This window comes from Oryctolagus cuniculus, chromosome 1, assembly GCF_964237555.1.
Source record: "Oryctolagus cuniculus chromosome 1, mOryCun1.1, whole genome shotgun sequence".
Taxonomy (NCBI): domain Eukaryota; kingdom Metazoa; phylum Chordata; class Mammalia; order Lagomorpha; family Leporidae; genus Oryctolagus; species Oryctolagus cuniculus.
The window spans coordinates 46,661,531-46,677,888 of NC_091432.1; the positions used below are offsets into that span (position 1 = coordinate 46,661,531).

Below are 16,358 nucleotides of genomic sequence, written 5' to 3' on the forward strand. Positions count from 1 at the left end.
CTGCAGAGAGTCCAGGAGAGCTAGAAGCAAGGTGGGGACATGGGAAAGGGGATTCCTTATCCATAACTGCTTCTGCTACTGTGGAAACATAACCAACAGAGCACAGCGATTGCAACTGCACCATATATGGCTTTGAAGCTCTAACTGTCCCCTTGGAGAAGTCCACTGAAATCACACACCAACCTCTTCATTCTTAAATCATACAACTCTTCTGGGAAATAAGTGAAAGGGACAACACAGAAAACTCTGCATTGCTAACACTGTTTTGTTTTCCTTTTCTGAACCAATGTGCTACCCCAGAAGGAGCAGGAACAGTCGTTTTTCCCTCCTTACCTGGTGTAAGGTGGGTGTGCAGTCATCCTTCACTGGGAGATAGCATCTTGAGAAGGAGAAAGGGCAGGGAGCACATAGCAGGAATTCAGGAAACTTAATGCAAAACAAACCAAATTGTTCTGCATTAGAAATCTATGTATTCGAACAAGGGCCCTCTCCAATGAAAATGCATTTCAACTTGGAATAGTACCTAACAAGAGAGGCAGTGAGAAAGCTTGTAGGACTGAAAACTACCATGTCTCCAGCACACATTCCTCCACAGAGAGCAGCCAGACATTACTTTGTGGAGAGAGCATTTACTACTGCAGCCAGTGCTTAAAAATAAAGTCAACCGACGCAATAAACTCACTTCATTTAATTTCAAAACATGAACTCATTGCTATCTCAGGAAATATCACCTTACTCTTTAGATTAAATGTTATCCCACGTCTAGGAGGCATTCAACAGTGAGAAAGTAATATACTTTACTTGGCTTCTCCAGGCTCAAGTTTCACCAAAACAAGCTTCGAACAAAGATTAGCCAAGCCCTGGGTAATGGGATATGGCAGGGTTACGTCATCTGCGGCCCATTTCCAAAGATACATGGCTTTTCCAGGTGAAATTCTAAGTGCCCTCTCTTCTCACTCTTTATAATCTGTGTTACACCACTTTGCTGGATGGGCAACGGCAGGTGCACTGAACCAGGGTCCAGGCACGAGGCCTTGAGCAAGTCATTTCAGCTCTCCGGGTCCCTCTTTCCTCCATCATGACATGAATTATTGGGGGACCTCTCGTCATGGGCCTCTTCCTGAACTAACATGCCAGGGGCTCAGTCCTGGATTCTGCTGTCTAACTATTCCTGTGGCTGCCCCAGCACAGTCCCCTACCTCATCTTCCAGTCCAGCATTCAAACCCTGTTTTAAGATTTCCGAGAATGGATGGAAGATCAGTGCATTACACAAGTTCACTGCTCAGCAACCCCTTCCCAGGCACCAGTAAGGGAGAGAAAAAGAAACAAATCTTCCTTCTTGATGTGATGATGATGATGGCAGCAAAATTTTTACTGAGTCCTTATAAGGTGTTGGGTCCTGTACTGAGTGTTTTACTTGTTCACTTAATTCTCATAAACCTCTACTAGGTATGCAAAAACAGATAAGGAAACAAATGGGCAAAGAGTCTGAAGAGGGCAGGACTCAGGATTTGAATCTAGGTCTGTCTGACACCATACTATTTCTTGCACTTGGAGTATTACCACCAGTGCGCCTCGCTTTGCCCAAGACTGGCCTGATTCATAACTGTATCCCATTGCAATTATTAATCAGACCTCTTTCCCTCTCAAAAGTGTCCTGACTTGCATAATAAATTATACAGCCACCTACTTGCAATGCCTCTCTGAGGAATGATAACGGGAACTATTATGACACAAGAACCACGTCACTTTCACAGGGAAGCCCTCCTTAACCACGCGAGATTACAGAGTCCTCTCACCCCCTTGCTCTGCTGCATTTTTCTCCACAACTTTCATCACCATAAAAAGATTATATACATACATATATAAAGCATACATATATATATATATATGTTTTGTTATTTCCTCTACTAAAATGTCACAGCCTCTCCACTTCCCTGGATGCTACTCATAACATCACAGCCAGCACACCTGCAGCATCTGAGTCAATAAGAACATGGGTGAGAGTTTAGCTCTGTGGTTAAGATGCCCGCCCGGATCAGAGTGCCTGGCTCCACTCCCAACTCCAGCTTTCTGCTAAAGTGAGGCCTTCAGAAGGAGAAGGCAGTTGGGTCCCTACTACCTAAGTGGGAAACCTGAACTGAGCTCCTGGCTCCTGGCTTTGGCTTGGTCTAACCCCACTGTTGCACACATTGGGAGAATGAATCAGTAGATGGAAGGGCGTGCTCTATCTCTGCATTTCAAATAAATGAAGTTATTTTTTAAATTAAAAACAAATAGAACAACCCTTGGGAATAGCCCCTGGGACATCCAGTCAAGCTCTTCTGCATGTCCTGGAGTGTCTGAAGAGACTCTGTATAAAAACCCAGTCACCTGCTTTCTGGGTGGCTGGCATGATGTGACAGAAGCCAGAAACACAACAAAACAAAACCGTGCTCCTTTTTTTCAATTCGTTTTTGCCAGCTCCACACAAAAACAAGTGCACATGGAATGCAAGCTCTCTGTTGCCAGAGGGACCAATTACAGATCTCCAGATCTCTATTAACATAAAAATAAAGGAAAATGTGGTACCTCAAAATGTCATCCAAAGGACATCACTTACTAGTTTCAGGATTTTTCTTCCCTCCTCTCTGATATCCATTCTTTATTTTCCCAGTTATTAACCAGTCAACCCCTTCTTTTGAGGCAATGGTTCCCATTCCGAGCAGTGCATCAAGGCTAAGGGGGCTCACTGCTCATGACAGAAATAAACGCACATGGAAACATTCCTGTGCATTGTAGCCTGGTTTCTCCAGGAAAGGATGGAATTTCTTGCCCCTTGAGATTTTGAGAACAGAAAGTGGCTATGATTTCAGTACCCATGAGATGGTAAAATATATGCGAGTTACAATTAGTGGAAAGCAGGAGAAAGTCTTAGAAGTTTCTGAGACAACTGAGGTTTGCTTTGTGATGCGGTGAATGCACCAGCTTGGGATGCCCTATCCCACACTAGAGTGCCAGTTCAAGTCCCAGCTACTCCACTCTGATCCAGCTTCCTGCTACTACATCCTGGGAGGCTGCAGAAGATGGCTTAAGTTTTTGGGCTGCTGCTATCCACATGTGAGGCCCAAATTAAGTTGTGGGTTCCTGGCTTCAACCCGGCCTAGCCCTGGTTATTCTGGGTATTTGGGGAGCAAACCAGTAGAAGGAAGATCAACCAATCTTCCTCTAACACTTCACCTTTCAAGTACGTCAACATAAATAAATAAACATTGACAAAAAGAAGTTCCTGAGAGCAGAAATTACTGATCATGTTTAGCAGAAGGGGACAGCACCTCCAAGCAGGCATCAGTGGGCTTCATTCAGAAAGAAACCAGGAGTTGCTAAGATGCGCATCAGCCTGTGTACGTACAGGGAAAGACAAGCTGAGATGCACTGATGGCTGTGTGCAACAGCTTGATGGCAGTCCTCACTTCACAAGGTGTCCATATGTCACATCACCACTCTGTACACTTTCAATATATGTCATTTGTATTTGGCAAGGACAGCTTAATAAAGCTGGGGGGGGTGTTAAAGGAACATCAGGATTTTAAGGCACCGTTTGCAGGGGCCACAGCACCTTGCCTTGGGGAGGGGGCAACAGAACCGCAGAATGGCAGCCAGGGCCCTTTAACCCACTGACCTCCTTTAATCTGCTTGTTAGCCAGGCTTCGGACAGGCCCAGGGGGTCTTTGACCAGCGCCTCTCTGAGTACAGGTCAAAGGTCAGAGGCACATTCCCACATCATCATTATTCTCAATTATTCTCCAGTCACAGCCACTTTCTCCTTCATTCTAAGGAAGGCCCCTCATACCACGTTAAGTGTTTTCCAGGACATCGAAAGGTGATGACCCACCCCACCCCCATCTTGGGCTCCTCCTGGCTCCCAACATCTCCCAGAGCCAAGAGGATCCTGGGGTGGCCCCTCCTGGAGAGGAACAGCTGGGGGAATACAGCCCTGCCCCGGGACATGAGCCCATGCGGACAGCCCTGGCTCAACCCGCCTGCTCCTCTCCAGGAGGCAACAGGAGAGAGGAATTCAAAGCACAGTCTTTGCCTTCAGACAAAGCAGGGCTTCCAGAGTTTCTCCCCCCAGAATCTGAGGCGACACTTAACTCCCCAAGCCTTCGCTTCCTCATCTGATTAATGGGAAATGATAAGATGTGGGGACTTCAAAAGGTCCATGGGAAACTAGGATTGAAAGTTTAGTGCAAAACAAATTTGAAATCCACGCACAGTTTGTTCATAACGTGCATTTTTTCCGTGAACTTTTTGAGGACTCCCTCATATGCCCGGATTTCAAATTTTTTTTGCATCATTTTATTTTGTATGAAGTTTTTAAGGGGCTCTCCTGGTTTCTGGTTCACAGGATTATAGTGCAGATGAAACAGAACAATGCATGTAACAGTCAATATATGTTCACTATCCGTACGATTATTCAGTAGGTTTTTTTTTAACAGATGGCCATTGTGCAAAGTCTGAAATATATGGAAAAAATACAGACAAAAAAAATTCCTGGTGATCTTCTCCCAGAGCTGTTAGCATTTGGGAGACTTTCTCTTGAGTCTTTTCTGGGCACACAGACACATGAGTAACACCTGCACCACCCTGTAATCATTAAGCAACCAGTCACTGTCCATCAACCAACTTCTGGACTCTCGGCTCAAAGCCTGATGTCCCTAACTTGCAGTCATTCTGTAAGGTGCTGTGGTCTCAACGTGCAGATGAGAAGAACAAGGCTGAAAGAGGCTCCGTAACAGCCCCACATAGCACGGACCCTGCATGGCTCCCGAGCGCAGCTCCAGCTGCCGGTCTCTGACAGGATGCCCAGGCTCTGTGCACTGGCACGGGCTGCCAGGGTGGCTTTTCAGTGCCTTTTCTCTCCCCATTCTCAGCTCTACCTGTTCTCAGAGAATACCAGCTGCTCCAGCAGTGGTCTCTTTGTTTCTCCTTGCCTTGCCTAAGCCCAGAGAGTCAAAAAAAGAAACTGGGGGCCGATAAGGATGTCAGAACACCCACGTCCTGCTCTGTGGCTGTGCCCTAAGCTTATTCCCTCCCAGCAGGTGCACCAGGCCCGAGCAGTGACCTCCTGTCACCTTCTTTCATCAAAACCCCGTGACCCTGTCGGATGGGATTTGAACAGAAGTAGGCTCTACCAGCTCCTGCCTTCTGTCCTGGGTGGGCAGGTGCATTTCTGACCTTCCCCTGCAGAGATAACACATAAAGATCCAAGTTCTGCCTCTAATTACTCTTGGCCTTATTCTTTTTTTTCTTATCCAATTAGCTTTAAAAAAGAACATGAAGCAAAAACCCTTACTACCATTATTCAACCACAACAGTGAACGTTCCAGCTGTGGGTTAACTGATTTCATGTTTATTGAACTGCATCAGTGATAAAAGTTCAGGCTCCCACCTCTGGCCCCAGGCTCCATTCTGGGGCAGCTATTCACAAACAATTGGCTTCCAAGATGTTCCCAAGGAGCTCCTTCCTGCTAAGGGCCACTAATGATTCAAAGGTAAGACAGGCTGCCCCTCCCTCACCCACCCCATCAGAACAAAACATTCACCCAATAGCACAAGGCACACTGGGGGAGGCATTGTGTCTCCTTAAGAATAGTATAGTAATAAAAAAAATAGTAATAATGGTTGCCCCCATTTAACAGACACCATGTCTTAGATTCTGTGCTAGGTCTTGCTCCTTTATTATCTCATTTTCTCTTTCCACAACCTGGAGAAAGAAAGTTGTAAACCTATCCCTTCCTGAAGAGGGAAATTGATTCAGAGGTTAGTAGGTGGCAAGGCTGGAACTCAAATCAAGCATCATCTACAAGCAAACACGGCTTCTCCACCGAGGCTGTGAAAGCAGAGTAAGCATACAACAAATAACAAGGAAGTCAATCAATCAATAAATGAATGGACAAAAAGCTAAAGATGTGTCAACTACATGTGTGTATGTGTGTGTGTGTGCGTGCGCACATGCGCATGTGTGCATGTATCCATGGCAGAAAAGTGGAGACCCATCCCTGAGGATACATGAGGCTGTCTTAATGTTGAGCCTCATTCATGCCTTTTCCCGCCCAGCTCTGGGGGTGCTGGGTGCACAGGACAGTAACTCTGGCATCCCCCAGTGCTTCCAGGTTGTCCCGCCTCTCGAGCACCTGATGGGGAGGGGGTAATTTGGTGGACCACAATTACCTTGGGTGGTCCTCATGGTTCTTTTGAAAGGGGAGAGGTCTAAAAACCCAGACAGACCCAATAAAGGTTGACCTTTGACCAGCACTCCACAGGCTGAAGGGGCAGCAATACTGCAGCAGCCAGGACACTGCAGACCTTCCTAGAGTCACCTGCCATCAAGCTCCAGGAGCCATCGCCTAGGATATCCCACAGCTTCCTGCCTGGCAAGTAATTCCTCATCCTCTTTGTTTCTTGAAAGCATTTAGGCCTGGCAACCTGACACTGTCCAATCCGGAGCGTGACCCAATCTTCCTGCACCGCCTATCAGAGTGGCATCTCAGGTGGAGCTTGGATCGGAGAGAAACTGTGAAACTCCAGGCTCTCCCACAACCGTCTGGTTGGAGAAAGATTCCAGGAAAGGATTAGGGGCTGGAATCATGACATAGTGTGGCAAAGGTGCATACCGTCTGCTAACGTTACAGCGCATTAAACGAAGTTGTAAAAGAGTGGCTTAAAGTTAGACATGCCAAACATAACACACAAAGTATGAAAAGCAAGGTGCCATTTTTCCAACAAATAAGTTCATTATGTGAAGAACCGGTTCAGGCTGATTTAGCTCCTGCCTATCTAATACAGCTGCTGTGAGGTGTGCTTTTTTTTTCTTTTTCTTTTCTTTTTTTTTTTTTTTTTGGTAGCATCTTTAAAGAGCTCATCCCCAAGAAGCATGAATTCCAGTTTATTAACATTATCGATTCGTTATTATGTGTGCCAGGCAACCTACAAATAGTATTTCTTATCCTGGCACCAGCTCTATCTAGGAGGTGGGAACTTGCCTAATTCTACTAAGAGGAAACCGACATCCGGGAAGGTTAACTGACTTGGTCTCAGTGCAGACTGCCTTAAAGGGGAACAACTGAAACCACCCCCCCACCCACCCACCCAAATCATAAAGCAAAACCCAGAGAGAGCCAGAGCGGAGCAGGAGCCTTCTGATCACATTTCCTCCTTGAGATGGGGAAAACCACGCAGGCTTACTGCAGCAGCTCGGAAAACTCTCACCAGCTCCACCGGGAGCGATGGGCGGTTATTTTTGAAAACAGAGGAGGAGTAAAAGTACCTGCAGCCTGGATGGTTCTTGGAAGCCTGAGAGAGAAGCAAGCCATTGAGAGAGGACAGAGACGGGGACCCAGGGCACTTCCAAGAGGGGCTCCTGTTCCACCCCCTCCCCAAAAGAAGCCAAATGGCAAAACAGATCAACACTGGCATGCAACCCGAAGTCTCCAAACACAAAGCCGGGGCCGGGGAGAAGCAGACCACGCTGACCCTGGACGCGCTGTGAGACAATCCCGGCGCGCGCAACCCAGGGGATTCCGAGCGGATGGGCCACCCCACTCCAATAACACACACACACACACACACACACACACACACACGGCCTGAAATCCATCTTCAAAACAATAAGGGAAATACCAAGTACGAGATGGCTCTCAGGGACTTTCCACCCCGGGAGACAGTTCCTGGAGCGGATGGGGAGAGGCGGGGTTTACAAAGCCGAGCAGCGCTCAGGGAGCGAGGTTTGCAATCCACCTTACCAGCTTCATGGTGGTGTTATTCTGTTCCCAGCGCCAAAGCATCACGCTCATCTTACTTCAGGGCGAGGAGGGCAGGGGGAGAAGGAAAAGCACGGGGGGGGGGGGGGGGCGGGAACAAAAAAAAAAAAAAAGAGCGAAGCACCTGCCCGCGGGCGGAGCTGGTCGGGACGTCCCGTCCCGGGTGGTGCTCTCGGCCGCGGCCCCCGCAGCTGCGAGCATCCCCGGAGCCCGCTGCCGCCCAGCGCCCGCTCTTGGGCCAAGGCTGCGCGCGGGACCCCCGACCCAGGAGCCCGGTGCCCGCGCTACGCGGCTCTCGTGCCTCGCTCGCGCGCTCCCCGCCGGCCTCCCCGCCTCCGCCAAGTCAAACAACTCCCCCTGCGTCCCAGCGCCCGCTCCTCGCAGCGCGGAGGCCGCTGGGGCCGCGGCGGCTGCGGGGCGGGGTGGGGGGTCCGAGGCCGGCGGCTTCCCGTTCCCCTTGCTGGCCCGCGGGCCGCCCCGCGTGGCCCCCAGCGTTTCAATGGGGCCGTTCGCCACCGCTGCGGGTGGGAGGGAGCGGGAGCTAGGGTCGGAGGCGGGGGAGGTACTTAACTCTTTCGGGGGAGGGCTCGGGAGGCGGGAGCGCTTTTGGCAAAGGGCGGGGGTACGCTGGGGAGGAGGGGGCTGCGGCGGCGCAGGCTGTGGCCCGGGTCTTCGCGGGTCCTTACGGGTCCTGGGACCAGCCCGCGCCTGCCCCCACGCGTGCTCAGCTCCATCCACATTTTCTTTTCTGCACCGTACTCAACCAAGTTGTCCGACAGGGGCCACTCCCGGGCCGCTGCCCCCGGAGCTGGGGAAACTGTGGCTGCAGGATGGGTGCCCCGACCCACCCAACTCACGCGCGCGCGCGCACACACACACACACACACCCTGTGCCTCAGCCAGCAACTTTTAGTACCTGACGCGTGAAGAATGGGCTTGGGTGTTTTCTCACACACCTGGCCCCTGCCTGCTGCTGAGAGGATGTCCGTGGCGCTGGCGAGAGGAGGAGGGGGCAGGCGACTGCAGGGCAAGCAGCCTTGTGGCCTTTGTTTCCGCCTCTGCCTCCTCCACCTGCTGCAGGCTCTCTGGTGCCTTCCTCGGAGACTTTGGGGAACTGGGCACCTCCCCACCTTCCTACCCATCCCTTGGCCTGGATCCAGCATCCTCTCATCTGACAGTTTAAATTCCAGTGTCCTGAAGAAGGCTCAGGAATCCCGCAGCTCCCCAGGGGTGGGCGGCACTGGCCCCCTGACCCAGGGGGCTGTGTAGGATTCGGGCAACAGTCACTTGTTAGCCTGGAATGGAGGTCCCGCCTCTCCCCCCTCGGATAGACAGCTGTAATGAGAGCTCACGGAAGGGCCTTGTTCCATATTCACTTCAGTAACCAACAGTGCTCAAAATAAGGCAAGGTGATAAAATGGGTCCTCCTCTTGGAAAAAAAAAGTATTGAAAAAGTCAATCAAAATATTGCCACACTACCTAAACTTCTCAGGATTGTATTTCCCCTGATAGTTAACAAATCTCATTTTTCAATGGGCCATAACCCAATCCCACCCCCACCCCTCACCCACCTTGCACTCTTGCCTTATCCCCATCATCTCCAGTCCTTCCCACCTTGGGAACTCTGCTCCTGACAGTCCCTGTCCCTGGAACACCATTCCCCCCAGACCTGCCTATGATGTCACTTCTAATGTCCCCCTCCCCGGAGGGACGTGTCCCCATACTCTTCTATCCCATTCCTGTTGACTTTCCTTCATTGTGTGCTCTCAGTGTTAGCTGCTTGCATTCTTGTTTCTGCTCTGTCTTGTCCACAAAGATCACAAATTCCTACAAGCTTGTCTGTTTCTCCTCTACCATGTCCCCAAGTGCCCGGGACAGTATGTGGTCTTGTGGCTGGCCCAACAAACCTTTCCCAGATGATGGTCTACGCAGCTTCCTCTATAGCAAGGACTGAGCTGGACCCCGGAAGCACAGCCCACTCCCTGCCTGAGGCCCTGATGGGCTGAGTAACCTGGGATAGGCCCTTCTATGCACATCTCCACACATACCCCTGAGAGTGAAGCAAAGGCACCAATAATTGCTGCTTCCAGGGAAAGAGCACGTCCTAAGGGAACTACCATAAAGGGGCGAGCATGTGCCAATTGAAAAACCATATTTCATATTCAAATATATATTTGGAAAACACATCCTAAAATAACCTTTTTTCCCAAAAATAAAGTTTGACAAAATCTTATTGGCCAAGAGAGCAAAACACAGACACTCTACTGCAGCTTTTTAAAGACAGGGTCTTTGCAGCTGGGTGGGAGGATGTAGAGTCCAAAAATGTTCTGGTTGTGTAAAAATGCTGCAAGACTGGGCATTCGTGCATTTTCTGGGGAAACATGTGTAGGTTCGCTATACTTTCTAGGGGAGCCACACATGGAAAAACCACACATATTCATGACTGAACAAACACTTAGTTTCCAATCAAAATCTTTGCTGGCCCAAGATGGAAAATACCAGTCATGATGTGGAACAGGGAGGTGAGGGGAGATACAGCTTTAATGAAAGGGAATAGGCCTGTGACCTTGCCCTTCAGACGTCACACACTTCAGACCATCGGTGTGTGAGCTGGGTTGGCAAGCACTCCTTGAGCATCTACTATGATGCCTGTAACTGGCTCTATTGAATCAGGGAGGGTTCCCTCTCCGGTACATGGTCTCATTGGCAGATGGATACAACATAATGGGACAAGTACTTCATAAAAAGAGCACCATGCAGTGTGCAGCTGGGCCATACAGAAAAAAAAAAATCCATGGCCAGGACTGAGGAGCCGAGAAGGTCTTCGCAGAAGTGACACTTGCCTGCACCTGGAAGGATGCAGTCAGGTTTGACAAGAGATGAGAACAACACAGAGCAGCACGCGCAGGGTGTTAAGGTATTGAGGAAGGACAAAGGTTCCACTGAGTCGGAATGCAGGCGGCAAGTGGCAGAAGATGGGGCTCTTTGGTGGGTAAGGCAAACTAGGTGACTGAGAGGAGATTCTCCTTTGGTTTTTAGCACCCAAGGAAGTGATTGGTCCAAGTTCCCAGTTTAAGAAATCTTAGCTAGTAACAGCAGGAAGATGGTTTTGAAAGGGTGGAGGCTGGAAGATGGGAAACCAGTTAGATGTTGAAGTCTGCAAGATCGAGAATGAGGATCAGAACAAGGAGACATATATGGAAAAGCTGACTGACATCTCAAGAGTCTACCCATGCCATGCAGGGGGTGGGGGTAGGGGATCCATAAAGTCAAGGCTGTGCGTTTGCTCAAACAGGTGTCAGGACCCAGCTAATTTGCAGACACAACTGACTGTTTAAAACCTTCCATGCCTTGGAGAGCTACTCATCGTCTCTCCCAACACCTTCCTCTTCCTTCCCCCCAGCCCTGTAATCCTCCACTAGGGCTGGGTGGGGGGTGTGAATTAGGGGAAAGAGAGTTGCCTGTGATGATTACATGGGACCAAGCCAAGGGGAACACTTGTGAAGTTCTCTGGAGTGTGGCTCCTCCCAGTTGTCAGCCTTTTTCCTGCTCATGGGCTCCCCTACCCCCACCCCCTGCACCTGAGAACCCAGTGCTGCCCTTGATAGGCAGGGACACCTCCCACCCCTAGCTCAGCCCACCCCCTGAGTGTGACCTCTCTGGAATCCTCCTGGTAGCCACAAGGGGGACCCCAGGGTCCCGGGATTGTAGAGGCCCTCGTGGGGCTGACCTCCCAGAGGCTGAATCTGCCTTTCACGGACTGCCCTTTGCTCCAGACCTTTGCATCCCCAGGATCCGAGATAGCTGTCCCTTGTCGCTCAGCACCCACTTATTCCCACGTCTGTCTTCCCTCCCCTTCCCTTCCCTGAGTTGTCAGCACCTGCCCTGCTGTGGTAGGCACATGCTAACCATCTCCTGGAGGACAGTGGGAGAGTCGAGTGTCCATGCTGCTTCCCCAGGCAGAATGGAGAGGAATGGGACCAGAAGGCAGGGTTTGGGACCTGGCGCCCCAAAAGGTGCCACCAGCGTTTCCTGGGCAAGAGCTGCTCCGCCATGGAAAGTTCCTTCTCACTCCTCAGTTCTGCACGCCCAGCCCCTGTCTGATAAACTAATTTGTGTCCAGCTGTTAATGGCTTAATGTGTTTCCCAGAGAATGTATTTCAGTTTAGCAGGGGTCTTCCACTCTTTCAGCCAAAATGATGACTAATAGGGAAAAGTTCAGACATGACGGGGGCCAGCCGGGGGGATGCTGGGCTCTCTAGACTGCTCTGAACACACGATGTGGGCTGATAGGTCTCCACCCACGTGTGCGGCTCGCTGAGGGGGGACGTCAGCTTTTACAGGCCCTAGAAGGACAAAGGAACAATGAAATGCAAGGTGACCCCAGGGGGAACAGGCTGGGGAATAAGCTAAAGATTTTGACATAGGGAGTTCTTTCCTCCCAGATAATTGGGCTTGAATAGTAAAATATGAGCATACTTCAAAACGTCTGGAGGGAAATGGAACTAAATATCAGTTTACTTTGGTGCAAAAAAAAAAAATGTGAAATCCAGGCATGCAAAGGGTGTTCAAAAAGGTCATGGAAAAATGCATATTAGGAAAGAACTATGCATAGATTTAAAAAATTTTTTCCACGGAAACATACTTATCTTTCCATTCTCTTTCTCCGTGAACTTCTGGAGTCCCCTTATACCACAGAAGACTTTCACAACACCTATCAAATGACACTCCCAGCCGTGTTTGTGGCTGCTTTTTTTTTTTTTTTTTTTTTTTTTGACAGGCAGAGTGGACAGTGAGAGAGAGAGACAGAGAAAAAGGTCTTCCTTTGCCGTTGGTTCACCCTCCAATGGCCGCCGCGGCCGGCGCGCTGCGGCCGGCGCACCGCACTGATCCGATGGCAGGAGCCAGGTACTTATCCTGGTCTCCCATGGGGTGCAGGGCCCAAGGACCGGGCCATCCTCCACTGCACTCCCAGGCCACAGCAGAGAGCTGGCCTGGAAGAGGGGCAACTGGGACAGAATCCGGCGCCCTGACCGGGACTAGAACCCGGTGTGCCGGCGCCACTAGGTGGAGGATTAGCCTAGTGAGCCGCGGCGCTGGCCAGCTACTTATTAAGTATGGCCAGGGTACCTTTCACCTACTCATCACAGCAGTGCTAAGAAGGCTCATTTTTCCCAGTTGGCAGATAAAGGTCAAGAGATGGGAAGCGATTGGTCCTGTTTGACCAACTTGGAAGCCACCAAGGGGCAATCACACTGGGGCCTGCCTGTCTGCCTCCCCTTCTCTGCAGAGTGTGCGTGGCTCTCCTACTACACACAGGAAACAAAATCTCAGAGATGCCATCCTTGGGATAATGAAGACAACTTGTGTGCAGACTTGCTGCAAGGAGCTAAAAGACTTCAAGTCTCCTTCCCATGCTGGGTGGGCTCAGAGATCTCAGAAATAAAGAAGGATGTCTAACAATTAAACGACTCCTGGAAGTCCACAGCTGGTAGGCTTTCAGGACTGCAGAGCCAACACTTCCTGGAGCAAAAAAGGACTGGTGTCTGTGAGCCCAGCGACAGGGAGGGCCTGAGCACAGGACATCCCAGCTCCTCTCTGCCAGCCTTGCAAGGTCAGTCCAGGAAAGTGGAGTCTGCAGGCGGTCGCAGGCCAGTGGAGGATTTTAAGTAAGATGTATGGCTTTCAGGGGGACAGACACAACAGCACAGCGACAAGCCCACAGATGAACGAATACACCCCTGGAAAGGGCCGGGCTGGCTTAGCAAAGGAGCTTGCTCTCTACTTCCTTTTCTCTTGAGATACAGGACCATAAGAAGCATCTCCCCAGGGCACACACTAACGCACCGCCTGTAGTATGCTCCCTCAGTGGTTTAAATTGTTGCTCCCTGGCTCCCCTCCCAATCCTGACACTTCCTTCCTTCTGGTGGTGGGGGTGAGGTGGAGGCAGAGGATTTCTGGGTGGAATGGCGTCTCCCACCACCCCTCCCAGCGTCCCTGCGGGCTGCTTACTCTCCTGGTCTGGGTCCTGCATGGTCATTGGGTCTATGCTTTGCTCAGCTGTTCCTTCAGCCTGTAACGCTTGTCCTTCCATTCTCTGCCAAATAATACCATGTTGAGCAGCTCCCAAACCTTGTTTCCGATCAGAACTGTTCACACAACCCTCTGCGCCCCCAGTGCTTTGTTTCTATCTTCCCAATGGCCTCCTCTTGTACTTGAACGTAGAGGTATTTCATTTGTTGTTATGGATATGAACACTGATGTCACTGCTGTTACCTCTGGAGAGCAAAAGTTGCTTAGGAACAAGTCTCCACCTTAACCACGTTTGTACACAGAAGTGTACTTGATTTACCTCTGACCCCCCTCTGAAGAGGCTACAATTTGCCAGTTCTCTGTTCTTCATCCTCCAAGGCATTGCACTTTCAGCTCTGACCCAGGGCAGGGTAAGGGGACCTGCGCACAGTTTTACAAGTGCCTTAAGGATTTATTTTACCATAATTAAACACAATTAATAAATTCATAATATCAGGGCTAAAGGGGGTTTAAAGGTCACACACTTCCATTCCTAACTATCTGGAAGAATCTGGGTCACCTGAGTAGAGCTTTTCACTATATGATGCAAAATGTATCGAAAATAAACTCAATTGAGTTGGGAGGCAACAAGTGCTGGGGATGATGGCATGCTGGGCAGATTCTCAAGAAGAAACTGGAAATCCAGAATGTTCTCACTGGGCTAACGTTTTACTTGTTCACTGGGAACCTAGATACTTGGCATCAAAATGTTATTCGAGGTGCTGTGGTGCAGGGGGTTAAGCAACCACTAGCAAATGCGGGCACCCCCCATCAGAGCACCAGTTCAAGTCCTGGCTGCTCTGCTTCCGATCCAACTCCCTGCTAATGCACCTGGGCGAGCAGCAGAATATGGCCTAAGTCTGTGGCGTCCCTGTCACCCACATAGAGTTTCTGGCTCCTAGCTTGGGGGAGTGAACCAGTGGATGGAAGATCTCTCTCTCTCTCTCTGTTACTCTGCCTTTCAAATAAATAAAATAAACCCTTTTAAAAATGTTACTTGAAGGAGATCTTTGGAGCATGAGGATTACGTCTTATTTTTCTCAATGGTCCTTAGTGCCAAACAAAGAAGTGGGGTTCAGAGCCAAAGCAAATTTCAGGATGAATGAGTGAATAGTTGAAGATGAATCAGAAAACTCCAGGTAAATTGTTTTTGACTTAAAGCAAACAAACTGGTACCAAACAATCCAGGACATCTCCAAAGAGCACTCTGAGGGTTACCAGGTGCCCCTGGTATTTATTTGCTCTATTCAACATCTCGGGCCTGGGGGGCAGCTCCTCCAGCCCTCTCCTTCCACCATCTCAAGGAGGCAGATAAGGGTTGAAACTGCGCAATCTTTGGGTGACCTCTGACCCCCCTCCTTTGAAGGGGCTACAATTTGCCAGTTCTCTGTTCTTCATCCTCCAAGGCATTGCACCTCCAGCTCTGACCCAGGGCAGGGTAAGGGGACCTGCGCACAGTTTTACAAGTGCCTTAAAGATTTATTTTAGGCTTCCCTAGCCCACTCAGGCATGTTGGAGGTTCAGGTAAGGTCAAACAGCATAAAGGAAAAAACTCTTAACAGAAAACCCTGCCGCGGAACCATGGGCACAGAAATATGGGTCACTACTGTTGAAGTTCACCCGTTTCTGACTTCCATCCTGTGTTCCGGTTTTGTATCTGAAAGATTCAGAGAGACGTCTGGCCGGGAGTTGCCCTCCGAGTCTCCTGGGCTGTACTGATTTGCTGGGTTTCATTTTGTTTTGCTTTCAGCGGCTGTGGTCTGTGAGGGAGCGGGTTGCTGTGGTTTTGTTTATTTTGTGTTCCCTGTGGGATCTGATCTTTCACTCTTGGCCAGTTCTGGCCACTGGGGATTCAGGTTAGCAATTTAAGAGGTAGCCTCCTTCCCGAGGGGCTGTGGTCTAGGCTTCCTGGGAACTGTGGAGGCGCGGAACTCCCTACCTTTTTCGGTAGGGAATGCGGTCGCTTTTTGCCAACAATTACGCGACTGAGCAATTAAAGGAACACAGGCATCTTCAGAGTGGATTAAGCAGTTAGGATGTGATAGAGGCCTGGGAAACCAGGCAGTAGGTCAACCTAATCTCCCCAGGACATGGCTGTACACACAGGTGCGTACATACACACGCGCACGCACACACATGCATGCTTATGCAGCAGTGCACACAATCTATCTTCAGTGCCTCCTCCTTCATCCAGCCCAAGTCAGGTGCCTTGAGTGAACCATTGGGATGAGGGTGGGTGCTGGCACTGTGGATCTGGGCCTCAGGACATGCGAGAGAGCAAACGGAGGCAAAGAGATGTCTGAGATGCACCAGCCAGGGCAGTGTGTATACCCCATCGCTTTCTATTTGAAAGTCAACAGAGGACAACCCAGAAAAATCCCAGAATGAAGGTGCCATTGTTCAGCAAAGGACAACTCCAAGTGCTAAAGTCTCGCTTTTGGCATCTGTGCAAGTCCATTTAATGACGTTGGTCCTAGCAACTG

General features: G+C 50.0%; 1 protein-coding gene across 8 annotated transcripts in view; it reads right to left on the reverse strand.

Moving 5' to 3' along the window:
- NAV2 (neuron navigator 2) overlaps nt 1–16,358 on the reverse strand; it is a 757,965-nt gene that overhangs the window by 336,325 nt on the left and 405,282 nt on the right. For 2 of the 8 annotated variants that reach the window (XM_070072516.1, XM_070072506.1), the window contains exon 1: nt 7,786–7,916. The exons of the other annotated variants lie outside the window; for them this stretch is intronic. In XM_070072516.1, the coding sequence (XP_069928617.1) occupies nt 7,786–7,836 (51 nt within the window). In that variant the 5' untranslated portion in view covers nt 7,837–7,916. Of the gene's footprint in view, nt 1–7,785; nt 7,917–16,358 lie in introns of those variants that run through there. 8 annotated transcript variants of the gene reach the window in all.